At 45.3% G+C, this 24,564-nt stretch overlaps 2 protein-coding genes across 3 annotated transcripts; both read right to left on the reverse strand.

Annotated features, from left to right (window-relative positions):
- Positions 1-1,028: 1,028 nt before the first annotated feature.
- Positions 1,029-8,451, reverse strand: LOC100986896 (protein FAM74A7). Its single transcript, XM_057303177.1, has 2 exons — positions 7,663-8,451; positions 1,029-2,399 (listed from the first exon to the last, which is right to left on the reverse strand). The coding sequence occupies exons 1-2, from the start codon at positions 8,123-8,125 to the stop codon at positions 2,383-2,385; spliced, it is 480 nt and encodes a 159-aa protein (XP_057159160.1). The 5' UTR covers positions 8,126-8,451; the 3' UTR covers positions 1,029-2,382.
- Positions 8,452-17,408: 8,957 nt separating this feature from the next.
- Positions 17,409-23,688, reverse strand: LOC129393074 (spermatogenesis-associated protein 31A7). Of its 2 annotated transcripts, XM_055091854.1 has the most exons (4): positions 23,396-23,688; positions 22,203-22,290; positions 21,574-21,634; positions 17,409-21,318 (listed from the first exon to the last, which is right to left on the reverse strand). In XM_055091854.1, the coding sequence occupies exons 1-4, from the start codon at positions 23,624-23,626 to the stop codon at positions 17,592-17,594; spliced, it is 4,107 nt and encodes a 1,368-aa protein (XP_054947829.1). In that variant the 5' UTR covers positions 23,627-23,688; the 3' UTR covers positions 17,409-17,591. The 2 variants fall into 2 exon arrangements, with proteins under 2 accessions (XP_054947829.1, XP_054947830.1); XM_055091855.1 differs by having other exon boundaries at positions 17,441-21,318; positions 22,005-23,538.
- Between the last annotated feature and the right edge of the window lie 876 nt (positions 23,689-24,564).

Genomic DNA, 24,564 nt, shown 5'->3' on the forward strand with positions numbered 1-24,564 from the left:
CCACCGCACCCGGCCCCACAAAATTAAATTCTTAATTAAGGAAACTGTTTCTTTTACATCTATTTTTTCATCCCAAACTCAAATGCCAAATATTTAGCTATTATACATGTTTTCATTTTCTTAGAATACACTCTATCCAGCTTGACATTTCTTTTAAATTTTCCCATTACATAATTAGATTCCTGATCCTCATTTATGTGATGTTTCCATCATGTACTGGGTTTTATGCTCCAAATACATGTCCTTTCATACTTTAATGGACACAAATGTGCTTTATAAATATTTTGAAATCCATTTTAAGGTAATTTATTGAGTGAAAATTCTGTTCTCGGTATTTTATTGGGGTCAGTGGTGGGGTAGGAGAAGGAAAGGACATGGCTTTTGCCCTCCAAGGAAGTTGCAGGGAAACTGTCTCTGATTTCATTATCAAAGCGAGGCCCCTTTCTATTTCTCCATTTCAATACCTTTTCTACTGACTTCAGATCTATCAGATGTTATAATTATTTCCCACTTGTGTTTGTGTAACTGTGTTCTGACTAACCACACATTAGGTGTGGGCTCTGTGAAAGCAGGGACCATATTGATCCTGTTCAATGTCATACCATATCCCTAGCATAGAACTAGTAAAGGCATAACAAAGATCTGTGAAAAAGTAAATGCATGCATAACTCAGTTGATCAATTAATGTACATCACTTGGCAGAAGAATAAAAGGATCACGAGAGCAGATGAAAGAAGACTTTATATTTTGCAGAAGAAAATCTTCTGTGTCTTCAAATGATCACAAATCTAATTAATAAAGTTGATGAGGCTTTCTTCAAAATGGTGCTTGTAGAAAAAGTGAGAGAAAGGCAAAACAAGAGAAATAATATGGATATTTAGCATTCTGGATGTTTGCTAAGTGACAATGTAACCACAAGAATACACTTCACAGGCGGGCAGCGGTGGCTCACACCTGTAATCCCAGCACTTTGGGAAGCTGAGGCAGGCGATCACGAGGTCAGGAGATCAAGACCATCCTGGCTAACATGGTGAAACCCCATCTCTACTAAAAATACAAAAACAAAATTAGCTGGGCGTGATGGTGGGTGCCTGTAGTCCCAGCTACTCAGGAGGCTGAGGCAGGAGAATGGCATGAACCTGGGAGCTTGCAGTGAGCTGAGATCGCGCCACTGCACTCCAGCCTGGGCGACAGAGCGAGACTCCATCTCAAAAAAAAAAAAAGAGTACATTTCACTCCATTGTCAAGAGAGAGAGAGATATATATAAAATACATATTAAATTATGTGTGTGTATATATATATCTTTTAAGACCAATTTTATTGAGATATAATTTATAGACAGTTAAAGTCACTCATGTTGTGTATAATACAATTAGAATTTTGACAAATGTGTACATACAGTTGTATAATTGGTGCCACAATCAAGATATAAAATATTTCCATTACCCATAAAAAGTTTCCTCAGTCCCTTTTGTGGCCAATGAATCCCCACCTTCCTGCAACCAATGGTTTTCTTTCAGAGACTATAGTTTTTTGTTTTCAAACTTTCTGTGAATAGAATATTACACTGTGTATTTGATAATTGTTTTCTTTCAATCAGCATGGTGTTTTTAAATTCATCTATGTTATGTATATTACTACTTCATCCTCTATTTTTGCTTAGTAGTATTCCTTTTCTAGCTAGAAAGTAGTATCAAGATACTAAAATATATTTGTTCATCACTTGTTGGTAGGCAACTATAAATAACTTTATTGCCATAAGCATGTGTATACAAGCTTTCTGTGAGCATATGTTTTCATTTTTCCTGTATAAATTTCTACCAGTGAGATTTTGGGGTCATATGGTAAATCAGTACCAAAGTATTTTCCAAAGTAATGTATTATTCTTCATTTTCATCAGCAATATGTGGGAGTTCTAGTTGTTCTACATCTTTACGAATATTTGGAATCATCAATCTTCTTAATTTTAGTCATTCTTTTTTTTTTTTTTTTTTTTTTGAGATGGAGTCTCGCTTTGTCTCCCAGGCTGGAGTGCAATGGCACAATCTTGGCTCATTGCAACCTCTGCCTCTCAGGTTCAAGTGATTCTTCTGCCTCAGCCTCCCAAGTAGCTGGGATTACAGGCGCCTGCCACCATGCCTGGCTAATTTTTGTATTTTTAGTAGAGACAGGGTTTCACCATATTGGCCAGGCTGGTCTTGAACTCCTGACCTCATGATCCGCCCTCCTTGGCCTTCCAAAGTGCTGGGATTACAGGCATGAGCCACCGCGCCCGGCCTTGATGATGTCTCTCTTTCACTTTTGTTCCTGACAGTCCAGACTGCACAATTTCGGATGTGGGAGACTGGGTGATTTCTTTGATCTTCCCAACCAAATATGACTTACTTAAGGATTTTACCTGTAAAATACATTATTAAAGGTTAAGAGAAGGGTGACAATGGTGGCCTCCTTAGCTTAACTGAATGGTTATGGTTTTTAGTTGTAGTTGCAATCTTATGCTTGTGTGGTTCTTTGATTAGTGTTTGCTTTCTCTATCCTATACTATTAGCTTCATGAGAATAGGAAAATTATTCCTCTTTGAACTCACCATTGTATTCCCAATTCTAGCACAGTGCCTGGGATTTCCTCTGTATGTGTTTTTGAAATGCACCCAATAGATCCACAGACAGATTTTAAAAATATAAACATAGAAACAAATCCTTCTGGTCTTGAAGCTTGAAACTTACATTTGTTTTCTCTGAGTTTCTTCCTCAGGAAATGGACTCTCAGCTCTCTCAAAAAGTATCAAAGAAATGAAATTCATCAGACCACTGTGTCGAGACAATGAGATGCCAGATGCCAGATTCCTTATTTGTCATGATTGCTTCCTTAGCCCTCCCTAGTTCCTGTTTTCCTGCTCATAGTTACATTTCTTCCTTGCTGTATAATCCGCTAATTTCGGCTGGTTGAGGAGATCTAATTGAGACTGATATCCCATATCCTTAGCTGTAGCATGCAATTAAAGCCTTCTTCCTTGGCAATATTCATTGTCTCAGTGATTGGCTTTCTGTGTGCAAGTAACAGAACCTAGATTGAACTCCTGGTATTTCAGTAACATTTTGTGTGTAAGAAAGAGGGTGGAGGAAGGAGAGTAGGGGAAATAGGAAGAGTGTCTTAATATTTTTGTTGCTATAACAGAATACCACAGACTGAGTGATTTATAAAGAAAATAAATGTATTTAGCTCTGAGGCCTAGGAATGCCAACAGCATGATGCTGGCCTCTGGAGAAGGCCTTCTTGCTGCCTAACAACATGACAGGGGGCATCACACAGTGAGAGAGCAAGAGCAAAAGGGCTTATGATAAGGAACCCACTACTATGCTAGTGACATTAATCCATTCATGAGGGCAGGACTGACATAAATCTATTCATGAGAGAAGAGGGATTAAGTTTCCAATCTACGAACTTTTGGAGGATACATTCAAACCATAGCAGAAAGACAGACAGAGATAGATATGGAAAGAGGGAACAAGCACACATCACACATACAAACACTGGACAATATTTTTGTAAATGAAATGCCTAGAGCCTCTCTCATATATTGTATTTGTTGATATTTTCTCAATTTAAACTTATCACTCCATAATTTCTCTTTTTCTTCCCCAAAATGATGTACATGTTTCTTCCTTATAACCATAAAACACAGTAATTGTTTCCTGGAAAATTTTAAATGTCTCACTGCAATTCAAGTATCATACTTACTATATGTTTTTTATCTTCTGTATATTTTGAAAATGTAAGAGCATTATTGTCTTATACAAAATAGGTGCTAGCAGAGTGAAGAGACAACCAAAAATAACTCAATAAGAAATGGACAAATGATCCAAATAGACATTTTTCAAAAGAAGACATACAGGCCAACAGGCATATAAAAAATGCTCAATATTACTAATCATTAGAGAAAGGCAAATTAAAAACACTTTGAGATATCACCCCATACGTGTTAGGATGGTTATTATAAAATGACAAAATATAACAAGTGTTGGAGAAGATTTGAAGGAAAGGCATCATGGAAAATAGCATGGAGTTTCCTTCAAAAATTAAAAATGAACTACCATATGAACCAGCAATCCCACTACTGGGTATATATCCAAAGGAAATGAAATCCGTATGTCGAAGAGATATCTGCAACATCATATACATTAAATCTTATTTATATATTAGCCCAAGATGTGGAAACAATGTAAGTGTCCATCAATGGATGAATGAATTTTAAAAAGTAGTATATATACACAATGAAATACTATTCAGCCATAAAAAATAATGAAATCTTGTTATTTGTGACAACATGGATGAACCTGGAGGACATTATGTTAAATGAAACAAGCCAGGCACAGAAAGACCATATGATTTCACTTTTATGTCGAATCTGAAAAAGCTAAACTCATAGAAGTAGAGAGTAGACTGGTGGTTACCAGGGGCTGGACTTGGGGTGGGGAGTGGGGATGTTTATCAAAGGATTCAAAATTTCATTTAGGAGAGGGGAAAATATTCAAGAAGAGATCTACCGCACAACATGGTCACTATAGTTAATAACAACATATTGTATTTTTGAAAAAAAATGCAAAGAAACAAAGTAAGTATTAAATAAAAACTGGTTCTTTGAAGCTTTGGCACTGTAATATATGAAGGCCAGAAGCCACATTTATATAGTTCCATTTCTTGAGCATCCAAGACAATGGATGAGATGACAGTGTTGAGGAAGACAGGTCACTCACTGCGAACACTAGATTCAGCTTCTCCCCCTGCTGTTTGACTCATTCTGCAGAAGGTGAGAATTTATCTGAAGGAGTTTACATATTTTTATGTGACAATGTATTCCTGAGAAGATACCAAATTCTTTCTTCTACATCAAAAATACAGCACGAAACTGACAAGAGAGCATATAAATGATGATTTTTTTTTAAGTTTTCAGAAATATCACATGTATCATATTACTGAAAAGAAAAAGTGCATTTTATGCCATGAAAAACTTTGGATATCCTTGAATAATGTTGACTAAAACAGTGAGTTTATTTAGTATTCATTGTGTCTATATTTGGAGTGTATATTTTTAGTATTTGTCATCTTACTTATCAAACTCCTGAATCTCACTTAAAAAGTATTTTCCAAAGTTTTTGAAATTTCTCCACAAAAGAAGAAAAAACAAAAAAGCAAGTATTGGAAGTCAAATAGGTTTGAGAAATATTATGACACATGTCCTTCTTGCACATCATAAAGCCTCTAACACTTTTCATAGTAAACCAATAAATGAAACTCAGACTTCTTGCTTTGCTTAATCAAAAAATTAAAGTTTTCCAAACTTCTTTGACTACAGAATCTTTTGACAACACAATATTGATCATTGCACACTTTGAGAGATATTACTCTACAAAAGTCACTGCACAGCACCACTAAAATATGGTGACCGATAAAACGGACAAAGGTCATTCAGTGAAAGTTTCAAAGCAAAGAGAATGAATGAATATATATATATATATATATATATATATCGATGTTTACTTTTTAGATTACAGTTTTCAGATTATGTTTGTTTTAAATAAGCCAGTCTGCTTTCATAATAATTATACTTTTAAGCCATTTTCTGATGAGACATTTGTCATCATGAGAACAATGTAGTAAAAGTTTGTTACACTGGAGATTAAGATATTAGAGTTTCCATTCAAGATTCCCTAATACTGGAAGAGGTTCACTTAAATTCCATGATTCTATGAGAGGAGTCAAATCTGAGGTGCAGGCTCTGCACCTTCCCAGGCCTGCAGGGGCTTTGCACCTTCTTGTGGAACAGTTGCCAGCTGTTATAGCTTCACTCTTAGGTCACTGCCTTCAGTGAAGTCTTTTTTTTTTTTTTTTTTTTTTTTTTTTTAGACAGAATTTCGCTCTTGTTGTCCAGGCTTGAGTGCAGTGGTGCAGTCTCGGCTCACTGCAACCTTCGCTTCCCGGGTTCAAGCAATTCTCCCGTCTCAGCCACCTGAGTAGCTGGGATTACAGGCACCCGCCACCAAGCCCAGCTCATTCTTTTTGTATTTTTAGTAGAGATGGGGTTTCATCATGTTGGCCAGGCTGGTCTTGAACTCCTGACCTTGGGTTATGCACCCACCTTGGCCTCCTAAAGTGTAGGGATTACAGGCGTGAGCCAGCATGCCCGGCCCCAAGTCAAGTCTTTTTCACAGCCTTGGTTCACCATAAAACTAAGGTGGACAATTGTCACGGACAGAATTGTGTTGCCTCAAATTTATGTTGAAGTCCTCTCCTCTAGTACCTCAGAATAGGGCTGTATTTGGAAAGAGGACCTATAAAGAGGTAATTGAGGTAAAATTAGGTTATATGGGTGGGCCCTAATCAGTAAGACTGATTTCCTTGTAAGACAAGGAGATGTGGACAGAGACCACACACAGACCACGAGACAATCATGTGAGGACACAGTACGAAGGTGGCCATTGGCAAGGGAAGGAGAGAGGCCTCAGAAGAGACCAAATGTGCTGATTCCTTGATCTTGGACTTCCAGCCTCCAAAACTGTGAGAAAAGAAATTTTTTATGGCTGCATAGTATTCCATGGTGTATATGTGCCACATTTTCTTAAAAATGATGAGTTCATGTCCTTTGTAGGGACATGGATGAAATTGGAAATCATCATTCTCAGTAAATTATCGCAAGAACAAAAAACCAAGCACCGCATATTCTCACTTATAGGTGGGAATTGAACAATGAGAACACATGGACACAGGAAGGGGAACATCACACTCTGGGGACTGTTGTGGGGTGGGGGGAGGGGGGAGGGATAGCACTGGGAGATATACCTAATGCTAGATGACGAGTTAGTGGGTGCAGCACACCAGCATGGCACAGGTATGCATATGTAACTAACCTGCACATTGTGCACATGTACCCTACAACTTAAAGTATAATAATAATAAATAAACAAAGAAAGAAAGAAAGAAAAAAAGAAATTTATGTTACTTAAGCCACTCAGTCTGTGGTATTTTGTTATGGCAGCCCTAGTAAACTAATACAAATATTTTTAGGGACAACAAACCATGGACTTTGTTATTCTAGTAAGATGACTTTAGCACTATTACCTACTTCTACCTTGAAGTGGTAAAAAAAGGCAGTGAGAAGCATTTCCATGGAGTGTATAAATCATGTCCCGTGAAACAGAATTAGCTAATAAGGTTAACACCTGTCAGCTGTATATGATGCTGCGTCTCCAATCTCCATCCGGACAGCAAAGGGGAAGGCATGGACAGGAGACCTGCCTTCAGAAGAGCAGCTGACAAAGGGGCCCACAGCCTGGGGACGGTGACGGCAGTAGCCCCCCGAGGCCTGGGATCCCACAGCACAATTGTGAAGGGAAAGTCTTACTTGCTGGGCCCAGATGTGTAATTTTCTCCCACCACTGTTTTTTTGTGAAAAATTCTTCTGAATACGTAATTTTGCCCCTAAATAAACATGGTGTTGGACATTTTTCTGACTAGGAAGTTAGGATATTTGCTTTTCTAGCATCTTCATTAGATGACTTTTATGTTTGCGAAGTCACTCAGAAAAAACTTCATCCTCCCAACACCTCCCTGGACCACAGTCCCCACAAATGACATTGAACTCACAACATAAAGGAACTCACCACTAGGTAAATAGGTGCTTGACTGTGATTTAACACCTGAATTACTAAAATTGATTGCAATAATTATCCAAAGAAAAACAGCCAAGTGCAGCAGTAACGACAGCCTCTGAACTCTCTCCACATCTTCTTGTGGACAGCCTTTGAGCTCTCTCCATGTCTTCTCTGGGACAGCCTCTGAACTCTCTGCACGTCTTCTTGCAGACAGCCTCTGAGCTGTTTCCATGTCTTCTCCGGGACAGTCTCTGAGTCTCTGAGCTCTTTCCACGTGTTCTCCGGGACAGCCTCTGAACTCTCTCCACATCTTCTCTGGGACAGCCTCTGAGCTCTCTCTTGTTTGGGACATCCTCTGAGCTCTCCACGTCTTCTCTGGGACAGCCTCTGAGCTCTTTCCACGTCTTCTCCGGGACAGCCTCTGAGCTGTCTCCACGTCTCCTCCAGGACAGCCTCTGAGCTCCCTCCACATCTTCTCTGGGTCTCCTGTGGAGTCTGATCACCTTTCAGTTAAGGCATCTCCTGTGAGCAGCCCAGTTGGCTACTCTGAGTTCTGGGGGTAGCTGTCCTTGGTTTCTCTGAATTGCCCAGAAACCAACCTTTCTGTTGCCCATCCGTAGTGCCTACGTGGCTTAGCTGGAGCCCTACCCTGCTTTTGTTGCCCAACCAATGCCTATGTGACAGAGCTAAATTCCCATTCAGCTTTAACTGCTTAGTTTTAGAAAACAGGATGTCTAGGGTCAGAAGTTCCTTCTTAGGACTAAACTGGCTGAAGCTGGCAAAATCCGCAATGGCAGCTTGACCTCTGAAAAACCTCTAGCTTCATTATGATCCAATTTCCATGCTAAACGACACTCCCACTGGCACCTTGACAGTTGACAATCACCATGACAATGGCCAGAAGAGACCAAAAACAGGCAGAAAAGAGGTGGCTCTTTGATTCCAAAAAAACCTACCTCCCTTCCCAAGAAAAGCTATGAATATTTCTCCCTTTCCTCTGTATACCCAGCCCCTTCATTAAGAATCCTCAGTTCTCAGGCTCTGAGAAGTTGATTTGCAGGCTATGCTCCCACTTCTGCAATTCCATGGCCATTGAAAAAAGCCCACACTGTTTGATACTCACTCTCGGTTTGGTGTATTGGCTTCACACCAAACAAGAAAGAGCTCCTTTAGGGGTAGTCAGGACCCTGATTATATTCCCACATAGAAACTGTTCCCACTCACTACTGGCACAGCAGAACACATAAACTGTCAGATGGCTCCATTTCAATGATTTGACTTGTAATTCTCAATTGTTTCCGTTCCTAAGATTTTAGGACTTCCTATCAACTCATAAAAAAAATCTTTAAAAAGGTAAGGCAACCTTCAAATCTAAGATGCTCAGCTTTAAACTAGTAAGTTCTTAAGGATGTTTTTTTTTCCTCCAAGGAAACAATTCTCCTCTTTGCTGAGCAATAATACAGGTTTTAATATTAAATAAGTACACAAAGTAAAAGAAACAGACAAAAATGTCTTCATAGCAAGGCTGTTAACAGATTTCTTTCTTTTTTTTTTATTTTTGAGATGGGGTCTCACTCTGTTGCCCAGGCGGGAGTGCAGTGGCACAATCTCAGCTCACTGCAACCTCTGCCTCCTCAGTTCAAGTGATTCTCCTGCCTCAGCCTCCCAAGTTGCTGGGATCACAGGTGCCTGCCATCACGCCCGGCTAATTTTTTTGTATTTTTAGTAGAGACGGGGTTTTGCCATGTTGGCCAGGCTGGTCTCAAACTGCTGACCTCAGGTGATCCGCCCACCTTGGCCTCCCAAAGTGCTGGGATTACAGGCATGAGCCACCGTGCCTGGCCAGATTTCTAAAATACGTAAAGAAAAAAGAAAAATTTTCAAATACTTGTTTAGATAAGTACTGATATTTAAAAAAACAACCAAGCCTAAATCCCTAGATTTACAATTTTTAAAAAATAAGAAAAGCAATGTAATTCACAGAATAAAATATTTTGGAGTAAAGTCATATAACTCTAACAAATTGGTAAATCTAGGCAAGAAATGACTTGCCCAAGTAACAGACCAAGTAGGTGGAGAGTTCATCTGACTCCAGAAACCACACTTTACAAAATAAACTTATTGACGTGAAGTATGTATATAATCTGTAACTGGTGTGAAACTGTGGCAGAAATACAAAGAGCCGTGGTCTTGCTCATGATGTTCAAAGGCAATATTTGAACTGAGGGATGGCTGTGTGAATTGAAGTGGTCACTGGAGAAACGTGGTTGAGATTGTGAACCATGGGGAACAGGGGGTGGTAATTCTGGATTTTCGGCATAGAGGAGAAAGAAAGAACTGCAAACATCATTACAGTGAAGGAGGGTGAGGCCCTCCGAAAACTGATTGCGTTTCACCAGAAACACTGATCCAGTGGGGGCAGCTGAAGCACGAAAATGATTAGAACCAGAGTGATGTCACCCACGTTTCTTTCTTTCTTTCTTTTTCTTCTTTTTTTTTGAGACAGAGTCTCGCAGTCTCGCTCTGTCTCCCAGGCTGGAGTGCAGTGGCGCGATCTCGGCTCACTGCAAGCTCCGCCTCCTGGGGTCACGTCATTCTCCTGCCTCAGGCTCCCGAGTAGCTGGGACCACAGGCGCCCCCACCATGTCCGGCTAATTTTTTTGTATTTTTAGTAGAGAGGGGGTTTCACCGTGTTAGCCAGGATGGTCTCGATCCCCTGATCTCGTGATCTGCCCGCCTCGACCTCCCAAGGTGCTGAGATTACAGGCGTGAGCCACCGTGCCTGGCCGATGTCACCCACGTTTCTTAGGAAAGACGTTAGCATCCTCTAAATCCTCACTGACTGTGCCTGGCGCAGCATTATTTTGCAGTTTTCTGGGATTTACAGTTGGCATCATTTGCACAGCGGCAGCGTGACGTGGCTGTGGAGAGCACGGAAGCTCTGTCCCCACGGAAGTGGGCTCTTCTGGTTGCAACATGGTGGAGGCCAGCCCGGCCGCAGGTGAGGGAAGATGCCACAGCAAACCTCTGAGCAACCAAGATGACAAGCACCTGCTTGGAAAAGGTGACAAGCCACAAGGCCATAGGCCCAGTTATAAGGATGAATTGTGTTACACGAATGGTTATAAACCTGACCGACCTCAGAAGGTATATGGAGGAGGCAATTATCAAGCCCCTTGATGGTCTGTGGCTGGATGCACCATATTTTGCCAACGGTGTGAGCATGGCAGAGAATGTAGGTGTGTATATAGGGGAAAACCTCCAGAAAGTTTTTTCTGTGGGAGTTCTCTGTAAAATAATAACAATGCAACTGGAATTATATTGCAATCTATAAAGGGAAATCACTCTTAGGGATCAACATTGTAGAAAGACAACTTGTTTTTTGCTTCTTTGCTCAGTGTTAAGAAGTCATCACATCATTGTCACCCTCCCCACATTCTGTTCTGTAGTGCCCAATTTGTTGAAAGCAGTATGAGGCCTGTTTTAAACATAAATCTATTCTAAATCTAAATTTGTAATACATTCTGAATGTCATTTAGACAGTCTTTTGCCTGGAGATTAAAAATTACTTTATTTCTAGCAAAGTGCTCTGACGTAAAATATTTTAACAACAAAGAAGATCTGTGTTTGTTGTTTTCTCCATTATCTAATTATTGATATCCATTTCATCTGGGCACATATAAATGGTAAAAATATTTACAAGCTTTGAATTAGGTGAATCTAATTAAAAATAAAATATAGATGTTAATAGAGCCTGGAAATATTGTCAATATCTTTTTAATAGATTGAGTCCTGTTGATTATTTCTTCTGGGGTAAAGGCTCAAATTTATTCTGTGAAATTAGACACTCAAATCATCTGAGGCAATATATGGCAGATGAATATACACTGATTGATGGAAATGTTGCTTTAATGCACATTGTTCATTGCAATTTTGCGTAGATTACTGAACTATGAATTATTATTGAGGAACAGCACATTCAACGTGTCACAGCAATCAACTATTTAGTATGGACATTTTCTATGTTTCTAGATTTTCTGGCCACTCTGAGCAAATTTAAATCAAATGACTGAAGTATAATCACTTATTTTAACTCTGTTAAAACAGTCAACTTGAAAAGTATATTTTTCTGTATGAATTTTTTTTTTCTAATTGACTCTATTTTGTTCTGATAACTAAACTTATTTAAGTTGTGCTGTTGAAAAAAACTATAGGCCAAGCGCGGTGGCCCATGCCTGTAATCCCAGCACTTTGGGAGGCCGAGGAGGGTGGATCACGTGGTCAAGAGATCCAGACCATCCGGGCTAACACAGTGAAACCCTCTCTCTACTAAAAAAAAAATACAAAAAAATTAGCCAGTCATGGTTGCTGGTGCCTGTAGTCCCAGCTATTCAGGAGGCTGAGGCAGGAGAACGGTGTGAACCCAGGAGGCTGAGCTTGCAGTGAGCCAAGATCACGCCACTGCACTCCAGCCTGGGTGACAGAGCAAGACTCTTGTCTCAAAAAAAAAAAAAAACAAAAAACAACAAAAACAAAACTATATATATATGTATATGTATAATCTGAAGATCCATGTTGATTCCATTATTTTATGATGCAGTGACATTATAAGGAAGTGGAAAAATTAAGTTAAAATTTTTTAATTATGATGAATATAGAAAGGGGATTTCTTGTTGAAACAAATAGGCTAAAAGAGCCTTGATGTCAGCTATACCTCTCTTAGAGAAAAGACTGTGACCCTGTCATCCCGTTGGATAATCTAGTGATATGCTTTAACAGCTATTGTTAAAATAGATTTTACCAAGGCAAGGACAACAGTTTGCTTATGAGCAATGAGAAGTAAGTAGTCTTACCAGAGCGCACCCTTTGGAAAGTGCTGCGTATATAATTAGTGAGGCCATTCATAATTCATTTTTATTATACAAATGCTGATTAAATGTATACCTTCTTCCACTCAAATGTTAACGTGTCCCTTCCTCAATATATTTTATTAGGCTATGTATATATCTCAAGCATAGATTAATTTGTTTTGTAAGATTTCAAAACATTCCTTTTTTAGCCCTGTAATGAATATAAAATGGATCCCTACTGCCCATCTTAGAGAATGCGTGTTTCATAGAACTGTTTAAAAAGTAAATCCTTTTAAATTGCCCATCTGCTTAAGCTATGTTTGTGGAACATTAGGACTAAGTCATGTCTGACAAACATGTGTCATACTACTATTTGAGGGCATTACTGCATTTTAAGGAATAAAATAATATTATTAAGAAGTATAATTTTTCCAAGTGATACAATAAGAATGTTGCTAGAGATTTGACCTATTTGTGAAAAATCTTTGCATGATTATTAGCTTGCTAAAAATAAAATGAACTCTGCAAACGTGATCCAAGCTGTTCTGTATGAAATTATGTGCTAGTTGCACAGTCCCCTGGGAGACCAGTGTGAGTCCAGATGCCTCTTTGCTGGTTTGTTTCATTTCTGGGGTTCATTTTCTAGAGGTTTTTATCATATTTTCAAAGTACAGAAGTCAGGCATCTCAAATTCAAGTCTTCTCTCCCCCAAACTTTAAAAAATATATGACATTGATATAATTTGGCTGGGTAATAACAAACTGAACAAATAAGATATTTTCTTTCATTGAAGGTTGGTAACATTTTCCTCACTTAAAAATTTTTGGTTGGGCACAGTGGCTCATGCCTATAATCTCAGCACTTTGGGAGGCCGAGGCGGGTGGATCACCTAAGGTCAGGAGTTCGAGTCCAGCTGGCCAACATGGTGAAACCCTGTCTCTACTAAAAATACAAAAATTAGCCGAGCATGGTAGTGCACACCTATAATCCCAGCTACTCAGGAGGCTGAAGCAGGAGAATCTCTTGAACTCCAGAGGTGGAGGTTGCAGTGAGCCAAGATTATCCCACTGGACTCCAGCCTGGGCGACAGAGCAAGACTCCATCTCAAAAAATAATTTAAAAAAATGAATTTTCTAAATTGTGGGTCAGAATTCAAGCTAATGGAAACCTGTGGAAGAAAGAATTTTGCAGGTCTGCCTGTGGAATCCATAATTCTTTTCAGAGGCAGCGATATTAACAACAACAACAAAAAAAGTGTGAGGATGTCCCCAAGCAGAAAACCGCCTTCACTGCAATGCTGACAGTATCTGGGTGTCCCAGGGTTCCTGGGGAGTGCAACTGATATCCCGGCTGTGCTGCTACTGTGCTGAGTGGTTTTATATCCACTGAGAAGGACGTGTCAACAGGTGGCTGCTCAGGCCCCTAAAGAATGGATGGATGTGAGGTCTCTGTGAAGCCTCTGGGCCAGATCTCTGAGGAGTATCTGTGAGGGGCATCTCACCTATGGTGAGGACGCTGTGTGAGCGCTGCATGGGAGGCCTCGGTGCCAGGCTCCTAGTGAGAACTCTGAGTGAGGTCTCTGTGGAGCCTCAGTGTGAGGTTTCTGCGTGAGTTCTGGGTGGAAAGTCTCTAAGAAATCCGAGTCAGTTTCTGTACGAGGCCTGTGAGGCCACATGAGGTCTCTGTGGGAGGACTCCATGGGGCAGCAAGAGGGCTCCATTGCCTCTTGTGAGGCCTCAGTATGAGGCCTTTGCAGAAGGTCTGTGTGGGAGGTATCTTCCAGAGGTCTCTGTGGGAAGTCCCTGTGTGAAATCTCCGTGCTAGGTCTCTGTGTGAGGGACCATGGACTATATGAAGTCCCTGTGTGAGGACCCTGTGTGAGGACCCTGTGAAAGCCCTACAGAATCTCTGTGTGGAATGTTTGAGGGAATTCTATGTGAGAGGTTTCTGGGCAATGAGTGTGGAGCAACCCGAGGCCTGTGTGAGGAATCTATACAAGGTCTCTGTGGAGAGTGGGAGGTCTCCAGGCAAGGTCTCTGTGTGAGGAGGACTCTGAGAGAGGTCTCTGTGAGGCAGTAGGGGGTGCCGTGTGCCATTTCTGGGGCTGGAGGCCGGAGGTTGCAGTGAGCTGCATAAGTCTCTGCATGAGGTCCCTGTTTTATGACTCTGTGTGAAGTCTCTGAGGTCTTTGTGGGGTCTCTGTGTGAGATTTCCCTGTGAGAACCATGGAAGGTCTCTGACATTTGCGGGAGGTCTCTGTGGGACTGAGTGAAGTCTCTCAGCCTGGCCTCTGTGGGGTTCTCTGGGTGAGGACTCTGGGAATCTCTGTGCTAGGTCTCTGTGGGGCACCATGAGGGCTCTGAGAGCTCCGTGGGGTCTCTGTGGAGGCTGCAGTGTGTCTCTCTCTGTGGCAGTGAGAGGTCCCAGTGTGCTCACTCTGTAGGAGATATCTCTGTGAGGTTCCTGTGGGAGGTCTCCGTGGGTCTCTCCATTGCTGGCCTCGCTGCATGTCATGGGAGACTGAGCTGCAGAAGGGCTAAGGGGTTGTTGCTTCCTGTGTTCTTGCTGGTCTCTCAGCGTTGCCTGTGGCGCTTCTCCTGGCCTGAGCCATGGGCTCCACGTCCAGCTCCTCCACATCCCAGAACTCGCGTCTTGGTTTCTTGAGGGAACCCAGCAGCAGCCAGGCATGGCCCATCCTCAGTGGTCAGGGTCCCAGCTCTGTGCCACACTCTCCTGAGCTCCCGGAGGACCGGGGCTGCTCTCTGCTCCAGGTCCCAGCTCCTCCTGCTGATCCTGGCTCCACTGTCACCGCTGGGCCCACCTTGGAGGCTGCTTCAGTTATCCGGGCCCCAGAGAGGACCTGGCCCCAGGAGAAGCCACAGGCTGGAGACTGTGCCCACTGCCCCCTGCACCCCGGTGCCGGCCAGTCCCACATGTTGGGGGCAGGGCCATTTCCATTGTCATCTAGATCAGTGGCACTGCCTGGCACTGGCCTCTCCACCATTGAAATGAGGCCCCCGGAACTGGGCCTCTTGCACGCCTGTATGTGGCACAAGGCAGAGAAAACTCCCTCTAGAGACCTGGCTCCTCCTGTCCATGATTTGTGGAGACCTCCTGCTTTCCCATATGGACAGGGCCCAGAGAGGAGGAAAGCTGTGCTGAAAGCAGAGGGAGACAGCAGGGACGGCTCCTGTCCTGCCCATACTCTGCCCATTCTGGACAGGTCACTTCCAGCTCCCTTGTATGTTCAAATCCTGCCTGCCTGCATCTTCCCTTGCTGGTCTCTGGGGCAAGCAAGGATGTCAGGAGCCAGGGGAGATTTGCTGTGTGACCCCAGCTCAGCTGCTGGGCCCTTGTAAGTCACCACCTTTCCCCAGGGAGCAGTCCTGGGGCTACGTGTATATTAAAGGTCACCAGACTTCGACTCATGCCTGGGGTTCTCTAGTCCTTGCTTTTCCACCTATTGTCAACACATCCTTTAAAAAATTCAATAGGTAGGCCAGGCGCCATGGCTCATGCCTGTAATCCTAGCTCTTTGGGAGGCTGAGGCCGGTAGATCACCTGAGGCGAGGAGTTCGAGGCCAGCCTGGCCAACATAGCAAAACCCCGTCTCTACTAAAAATATAAAAATTAGTCGGGCATGGTGGTGGGTGCCTATCATCTCAGCCACTTGGGAAGCTGAGGCAGAAGAATCGCTTGAACCCGGGGGCCGGAGTTTGCAGTGAGCCAAGATTGCACTACTTCACTCCAGCCTGGGCAAAACAGTGAAACTCTGTCTCAAAAAAAAAAAAAAAAAAAAAAAGTTCAATAGATTATTATGTGCAAGCTTATCGAAGATGTTAAGAAATTCATCTTCCTTATTCACTTTGCCTTCTCACTAATATGACCCTCTGTGTTGGGGGTAAATATGGTTTTTCTAGGGGTCTGTGATCTGGGAGCTGGAGCAGAGACAGACCCTGGGGTGTGGCCAGGATGAGACACTAGGCCCCTCTAGGCCTGTCTGAGGGGTTGGAATGTCAGAGTCTCCTGGCTCACGGCACCACTGATGGCTCCCTCACACACACCACTTTGCCTCCTTTTCAATTCTCTGTCTGCATCCCCTGTAGCTCTACAGAGTCCCACCATCAGAAGCCTCTGCACACACAGGCATACCCTACTCCATTCACCCAGAACTACTTCGCTGAAGCTGAGAGACATGTAGGTGAGATAGACAAAGGCCGGTGACTCAGGAGCAGGGTCATTCACTCATCTGGGGCAGGGGAGTTCACGGCCCTCAGCAACCTCCATGAAGGCTGCCCCCCTGACCCCCTAGCCCCCACCTACACATGCACAGAGCTGGAAGGTCTGTCCCCACCGCCACTCCAGAGTGCGAGAAAGGGAGAGGCAGTGGGATGGGGACTCTCTGCTTCGCATGTTGGCTGAGCTAAGAGGGCCCATCTCCATCCCAGCCTTTGTCAGGGAGAGAAGGGGCTTCCCAGGGGCAGACATTGTCTATTCTCCACCAGGATACCCAGGGTCAAGACTTCTCCCACTTCTGAACTCAGGGCCCAGCACTCTCCCACCCAAACTTTCACTATTTTGTGACACATGAAGGTACTCGGTTGTGGCACTTCCTGGAGGCTGCATGGAGATGTTCAGTCCCGTGACATCTCTGCAAACCTTCTCCCTACAGCTGCATGAAGTTTGAGGTAGAGTAAGTAGTGGAAAGATGGGTTGAACCTTATTTCAGAGTGGGACCTTCATAGGTTTTTCTCATCTTGTTTTTAGAATTTTTTGTTGTTTGTGTAAAGACGGTATTATGGAAACATAAGGTTCAGTGAAGGAACTCAGGATGAAGGTGGGCTTACAGCACCACTGTCAACATCCCTCCATGTCCTGTCGCTTCTGGAAACCAAGCCCACACCAAGCATGGCACAAATAAAAGCCATCACCCTCTTATGAATAAAAAACCATGTTTATTGTGGAATATTAAATGTTCCGCATGTACTAACATGAGAGAAAATATTTTTTCTCTATGTAGAGTGAATTTTTTCTTGGGGACTTGTTTTTCTCCAGGGAAGGCTAAAAAAGAATTTGTGACTGACCAAATCAGATACCTTCCCAAAGAAGACAGTGCCTTGGACAGTGGTGATGGTGGCTAGAGGCACCGGATGTCTTCGGCCAGTGCTGAGGGGGACTGACTGGGGATACAGCTTTCTTGGGGTGCAAGATTTGGGGATGTCGCAGGCCCCATTGCTCATTGTTGCACCGCACACTTTTCAAGGGCTGTTGATTTCTGATTTGCCTGTCTCTGTTGGGACAACCCTGGCTCTTGAGAGTGGCTTGTTGACTGCTGGCTGCATAGCTCAGTATTCTGCCGTGTTCTGAGTAGAAGAGGTGCCTGTGGTTGCAGGGAAACCCACAGACTGGGACTTGAAACTTCTGTTTGTGCTGATTTACCTTCGAGGCATGGCACGCATGACAAAGTGACATTTTCTTCTCCAGCATTTGTCCAACTGCCGTCATGAGACCCTGAGCTTCAGCACCGCTGCTGTACACACATGATCTGTTTTTTACTGTTTTTTGGCTCTCAGCAGTGACTGGTGCTGGCTTGCTTTTTTTCTTTGAAAAAATCCACTGAAAAAATTGCTTGATGTTTTCTCCAAAGTGGCTTATTGAAGGAGGCTGTTTCTTTGATGGCAGTAGCTGGACGCCTTCATCCTGATGGGTGTCTTCTGTTTTCCTGACTGGGGTAAGTTGAGGAGTCCTCAATCCTTCAAGCCTTTCTTCATGTTTTTCTAAGTTGGGCTTCCTAGACTTCTCACTCTTGTGAATAGGGGGAAACATTGGCCTTTGGCTCTTGCATGAGCCTTGACAGTTTGGGTTTCTGGGCTCCTCGTGCACCAGTTTGCTCCTTCTGGCTGCCATGAGGTCATGTAGCTCCTGGGAAGCCCACATGTTCCCAGTAGGCATGCTCTGGAGATGGCCCTGGGGCACTTGAGAAGCCAAATTCTCTGAAGCGTGGGGCACAACAGATGCTTGCCCATCTGGAAGGAGCACAACAGCGGCACAAACTTGAGGCTGGGTCTCTGACTTTGTGGCCATTCCAGGCTCAAATTCACTAACAACCTCCTCCATAAGACACAGCTTTCTTGGATCTTGGGAGACAGACACTCTAGGGTGTAGAGAGCTTTTGCTGGTCCCTGGAGCCTCGAAACCATGCACATCCTCACTTGTGGCTTGGAGGTTTGCCAGCATACAGGTTTCCAAGGGGACTCTGCATTGTGGCACTGCCTCCCTTGTCTCTCCAGCCTTTGAAGATTGGGCTCCTAAGCTCCTGCTCTGCTGGGTGCTGCCTGTGAGGCTGTACGTGAGGGGCATAGATGGCCAACTGCCCTCCTCTCCAGCTGGAGGAGGCTTCAAGGGCCCATGATCATTCCAAGATGGGATTCCTCGCGGGAACTGCTTACATGCAGGTGAGGAGGCCAGAAGACTCTCTGGCATGTGATCAGATGCTTTGGTCAGCACCTGCTTTCTCAGACTTGGCATTGGTGGCTTTCTAAGGAACATGTCCACCTCAACTTCTGAGCCAGCCCCAGATTCACAGGTGGCTGAGGAGGGACCGGCAAGCTGTGTAAGGGACAAGGATGAAACCTTTTCCAGTTTAAAGCACTGAATGGGCTTGAGGACCCTGAGGGGTAGACCCCACCTGTGTTTGGCCCAAAACCTCAAAATATGGGCTCCCAACACCTGCTGAGTACACGGCTCGAGGAAGGAAAGCACCTGGGCTGTGTTCACACAGGCTTTCCCACTTTTCGGGGCTGCTAGATTGCTGGTTTTCACGTGGGTGTTGGACACGGGAAGAGCCTGGTTGACAGCACGCCAGGATCGACGCACACACACGGGGATCAAGCCCTCGTTGGTCTGGCCCAAGTTCCTGCCCATGTGGGCTTTCAGGATGTTTTCTATATGAGTCCTCTCTGTGCATCTTAATAAATCACTTCCCGAGTCACTCCTCAAGGGCTTCCTCAAGTTCCTTTCCGACTCCTCAGAAGTCACCCCCAGAACCTTCCGTGGGAAGCTTTTCATGTCCCTGGATAGATTTTGTGGGGTCTCACCCAGAATTTGCCCCAGATGTGGGCACGGGTCCCTCTCTAGCTGGAACTTCACCTTCTGTGCCTCCTTGCTGCTTTCACCTGTGGACATGGAGGACTGCCAGGGACTGGGTTTGCCCTTGGCCTGACTTGTCCCTGGTGATTCATCCCGAAGCTGCATCAGATCCGGAGACTCTTGGATCCTTCCCAAGTTGCCCCAGTGTTGGATGATCCACTTTTTTATGTGTTGCTCCAGTTGTCTCCGGATTTCAGGACTGACTGGAAAGTTCTCAGGCAGAATGGATGTCAAACTTTCCTGGGGAAGGTTAGGAGTGGAGACACTAAAGACGTCCTGAGATTTTTGGACCCTAGAGGGTAAAGCCAACCTACCTTCTAGTTGTTTCCTCAACAAAGGCCATTCAGGGTGCTGAGTTTCAGGTAGGGAGAGAGCTTGCACTTTATTCTGCGATGCAGGGCAAGCTACTCCAGTGTTCTTAATCAGGGATGGAAAAGCAGGAGATAGGACTGGGAAAGAGGATTGAAGATGGGCCTGAGCCTCGGCCTGAGCCATAGGTGTGGGCCGGAATTGGGGTGTGGATGAAATAAAGGGTTGGCACTCGGGCCCCAGATGGGACAGGGGCTGGGCCTGGAAAAGCAGTGGGGACATTGTAGTCTCCCTTTGAATTGGGCAGACATTGGACATTTCATTGAACAAGAAAGGAGGAGACTGTAAAGTATAAGACCTGTCAGTTACCCAGGCGTTAGCCACCAGGGACTCGCTGTGCAGAGAGGGGAGGCCCCAGAAAAGCTGGCTATAATTCTTCCAAAAATTTTGCTGCAAGAGCCTAGGATCTGAGAGCTTCTGAGGTCCTGGCAGCTGTTTCGAGTTCTCTCCCATGTTCCAGAAGGGTTTTGGGTTTGTGGTGTCCTGCTCAGCATCCAATGATTTAACCAAATTCCGCAAAGAATTTAAGTGCTTTTCTGGGGTCATTTGATTTGTAAATGATTCAACATTTTCTTTTTCTTCCCAAATGTTGACCTTGGCTGTTTCTGTGACTTGTATCCCCACGACATTCTGGCCATCAGAGCTGAGCAAAAACGGGCTACCAGCTTCCATCTGACAGGTCTCTGGTGGGTGGCGGGAAAGATGATCTTGCTGGACTGATGAGTTAAAGGCGCACGAGGTTCTGGCAGTCTCCTGCCACCAGGAGGAGGCAGAAACATGACTGTTTGAGCCACCAAGGCCTGAGATGGCTGGGACAGAAGCCACCAAATCCTCATGTGGAGACAAGCTTTGAGGGACAGTGCCCAGTGGAAGTGCCACTGAGTCACAGTGAGATGGAGTTATCAGTGTGGAGTCCCGCAGGGGAGGAGCAGTGAAGCCTTTTGGAGGAGGCGGAGAGCAGGCCAGAGGATCAGGGGTGTGTGGTGGGTGAGGGAAAAGTGCAGGTGGCTCGGGTGAGGGGTGTTCTAGGGGAAGGGAAGGTTCTGGTGGCTGGGAGGCACTTAGGGAGGAGACTGAGGTGGTCATTGGGCCTGGTGATGGGGTGGAGGCCAGATCCTGAGGATGCTTGGCTTGAGGATCCGGGGAAGCTAACGGGGAGAGAATGGGAGCAGCATCTTCCATAGGCTCATGAGAGGACTGGGAGGCTCCATCAGGTGCTCTTTCGCCCACCTCACCTGGGGGGTCTGGACCGGAGAGCTGACCAAAGTCACCTTTGTCAAGGTGTGGCTCCAGGAGGCTGCAGGAGACAGGAGGCACGAGCTGCAGCCAGGAGCCGGTGGGGCCGGAGGGCAGAGTGGGTGCTCGGGCCACAGCCCCTCCACCACCCCACACCCTGATTGCCCAATTCTCCTGCTACCCCTCGCCCCAGGGTTTTACTCCCATCCTCTGTCCCCCTGGTCTCCCCATCCCAGGTCAGCTCCAGGCTGCCTGTGGCCCTGGGGTCACGTCCCAGCCCTGGTAGGAAGGATGCAGGGAAGGGGAGGTGCCTCACCTCTGCAGTTGTGAAAGCAGGTCCAAAGTCTTCTCCAGGCCTCTTGGGCACTCTCTACCAGCTGGAAATCAGGAGACTGGGTTAGGGCAGTGAGGGAGGGGCCTGGGATCTCACAGGAGGCTGAGTGGCTGTTTCTTTAGGGAGGACCACGGGGAATTAGACCCTGGACCCCACCCATCTGTGTCCAAAGCCACATGACCCCGACGTTAATAGCAAGGCATGGAGGACAGGGCTTTTTCATTCACAAAGGGCTTCCACACACAGACCCTCCACCCCCACAGTCCTCACAACTGCCCTGTGGGGAGAAAGGACTGAGGTGGTCTCAAAGAGGAATCAGCCTTAGCAGAGTTGAACAGCTGTTCCCAGGGAGCGGGAGGCCCCCTCACCCCCCTCCACATCCAGGCAGGCATTGGTCTCCCCAGGACACACACACTGCCCCCTGCTGGTTAACGCCCAGTCCCTGGCCCACCATGGCTTCATTCCGGCATGGAATCTGAGAAGGACCCGGGGTTCTGATTTCCTTCCTAGGAGCCCCCACCTCAGGCTTCTTCAACTGACTTCTTCAGAGTCAGTTCCCTCCGGGACAGATGAGATCAAATTAACTCTAGTGTGCTCTGGCAGAGCCTTACCTCTCAGACTGTGGTTTTTCATCCTGCCTCTGGGCCTCCGCCTCCGCCCTACTGGACACTGGGAGACACGATGATGTACGGAGACAAGCTGACGCGGAGAGACAAGATGACAATGGGAGACAAGAAAGGGCGAGAAGCTAGGACCGGCTCTCCCTCTCTGCCCCAGCCCAGCCGCAGCACGCTGCACTCAGGAACCGCATGGCTCTCTCTGTCTTGCTCAGGGAGCTCTGTGTGCTTCCTCCCACTCATGTTTAAATGGATGATAAACTGCTTTTCTTCTTAGAAAAACAGCAAGAGGGGGCTGGGCGCGGTGGCTCACGCCTATAATCCAAGCACTTTGGGAGGCCAAGGTGGGTTGATCACCTGAGGTCAGGAGTTTGAGACCAGCCTGGCCATGGTGAAACCCCGTCTCTACTAAAAATACAAAAATTAGGCAGGCATGGTGGGCGCCTGTAATCCCCAGCTATTCAGGACGCTAAGACAGGAGAATCACTTGAACTCGGGAAGCAGAGGTTGCAGTGAGCCGATATCGCTCCATTTCACTGCAACCTGCGCCACAGAGCGAGACTCCATCTCAAAAAATAAAATAAAATAAAATAAAAATAACACACACACACACACACACACACAGAGGGATTTTCAATATGAGGTCCACCACGGACGCCTTCAGTCCCTGTTCCTCTGCTCCAGGAACACCCAAGTTCAGGCCTGCAGGCACTGCTGAGCTGTCAGGTCGGATTCTGCTTCCCAGGAGACCAGAGGAGACACCAGGCCCTGGTGGGAGGCCCTCGGGGGCCCAGCACAGGCCCCAGATCACCCCACACAGGGGATGCTGGGCCCTGAGCCACCTGCCCCAGAAAGGGGCTGATGAGCCAGGGCTCAGGGCCTGGTCTCGGACAGAGACCTCCCCAGTCTCATGACTGTTACTGGTGCTGAGTCCACTGGTTTGATTTTGCCTTGATGCCTCCTGTGCTCCCCCACAGATGGACTGAGAGCTTGGGATGGAAATCCCAGTACACTATCTACCCCTACCAACCCCTGGCTGCCCTGCCTCTCCCTGGAAGGATGATGTTCTGGTCTCTTCTGCGACTTCCCATCATAGAAGGCTCTCCACTGGATTTGGAAAAGTGGAACTAATAATAAAAAGAAAGGAGAGAATCAAGCTCTGTGGGTCGGGACTGAGGGTTCCTTACCTTTCTCTTCCCAGGCGATGGTGATGGTGGGTCATCACAACGGAGGTAAGATAAGAAGGGGAGTAATAGGAAGAAGAACCCCAGGGCAAACACCAAGGTGAGGAAGATATCCAACACCCATGGTGTGGAGCTGGGGGCGTTTAGCGATGAGGCACTAAGTAATTTTAAAGGAAAGGGAAGATTCTCCATGTGAATAGGTGCGTTGCTTTCAAGCAACTGAGCTCTGGGCATCCCCGTGGAGACTAGGGACTGGGACCCAGGCCTGCGTCACAGAGGTGGGGCCTTGATGTCACAAAGGGCTCCTTTGTTGGGGAGGGGCAGTGGGAGGGGGAGGCGCAGAGGGAGGGGGAGGCGCAGCAGGAGGGGGAGGGGGAGGGAGAGGGGCAGGGGAGGGGGAGACTGAAGCACAGCCCCTCCCCACCCCCCAAGCTGGGGATCCCTCCACCATCCCACCTTCTAGATCCCTCCTTCCCACTAAGTTTTGTCAGTGATAGCCAATTTTCTATTCTTTCTCCCTGGAATATAGATATTACCTGGTTCCTTTTATCTGTTGGAGATGGTGGCTTGAGGTTACCTATTTTATAGCCCTTGAAAATCTGAAGTTCTGAAATTTTGGCTATGTACCAGGGATTTTCATTCTCAGAATCTCGTTCATCCTCAACTCCAGCTTTCCCACACTATGTTTTTGTCTTGTATCAATCCAGGGACAAAATGTAAATTTCTTTTACTCTTATTTAGTTTTGCAAATTTTGAATAGTAAGTTTTAAAAAATTATTTCGATCTCACTTTCAATCAAAGGGAACTACCCACATACAATTAAGATTTTTTTTGTCTTTCAAAATTTTATTTATGTACTTATGTATTTATTTTATTTTAACTTTCGGGATACATGTGCAGGACATGCAGTTTTCTTACATAGGCAAATATGTACCATGGTGATTTGCTGCACCTATCAACCCATCACTTAGGTATTAAACCCAGCACGCATTAGCTATTTTTCCTGATGCTCTCCCTACCACCGGCCCTCCCTTGACAGGTGCCAGGGTGTGTTGTTCCCCTCCCAGTGTCCATATGTTCTCATTGTTCGGCTCCCACTTGTAAGTGAGAACATGTGGTATTTGGTTTTCTGTTCCTGTGTTAGTTTGCTGAGGATAATGGCTTCTAGCTTC

The sequence above is a fragment of the Pan paniscus genome, chromosome 11 (assembly GCF_029289425.2).
Source record: "Pan paniscus chromosome 11, NHGRI_mPanPan1-v2.0_pri, whole genome shotgun sequence".
In the NCBI taxonomy this organism is placed as follows: Eukaryota; Metazoa; Chordata; class Mammalia; order Primates; family Hominidae; genus Pan; species Pan paniscus.

Coding starts and splice junctions, on each gene's coding strand:
- LOC100986896 (XM_057303177.1), bottom strand. CDS start 8,125: ATGTGGAGGGAGCTCAGAGGCTGTCCTGGAGGAGACGTGGAGACAGCT.
- LOC129393074 (XM_055091854.1), bottom strand. CDS start 23,626: ATGCCCAGAGCTCAGTTGCTTGAAAGCAACGCACCTATTCACATGGAG. Junction 22,291..23,395: donor CATCGCCTGGGAAGAGAAAG/GTAAGGAACCCT, acceptor TCTCCGCGTCAG/CTTGTCTCCGTACATCATCG. Junction 21,319..21,573: donor CTGCTTTCACAACTGCAGAG/GTGAGGCACCTC, acceptor TGTCTCCTGCAG/CCTCCTGGAGCCACACCTTG.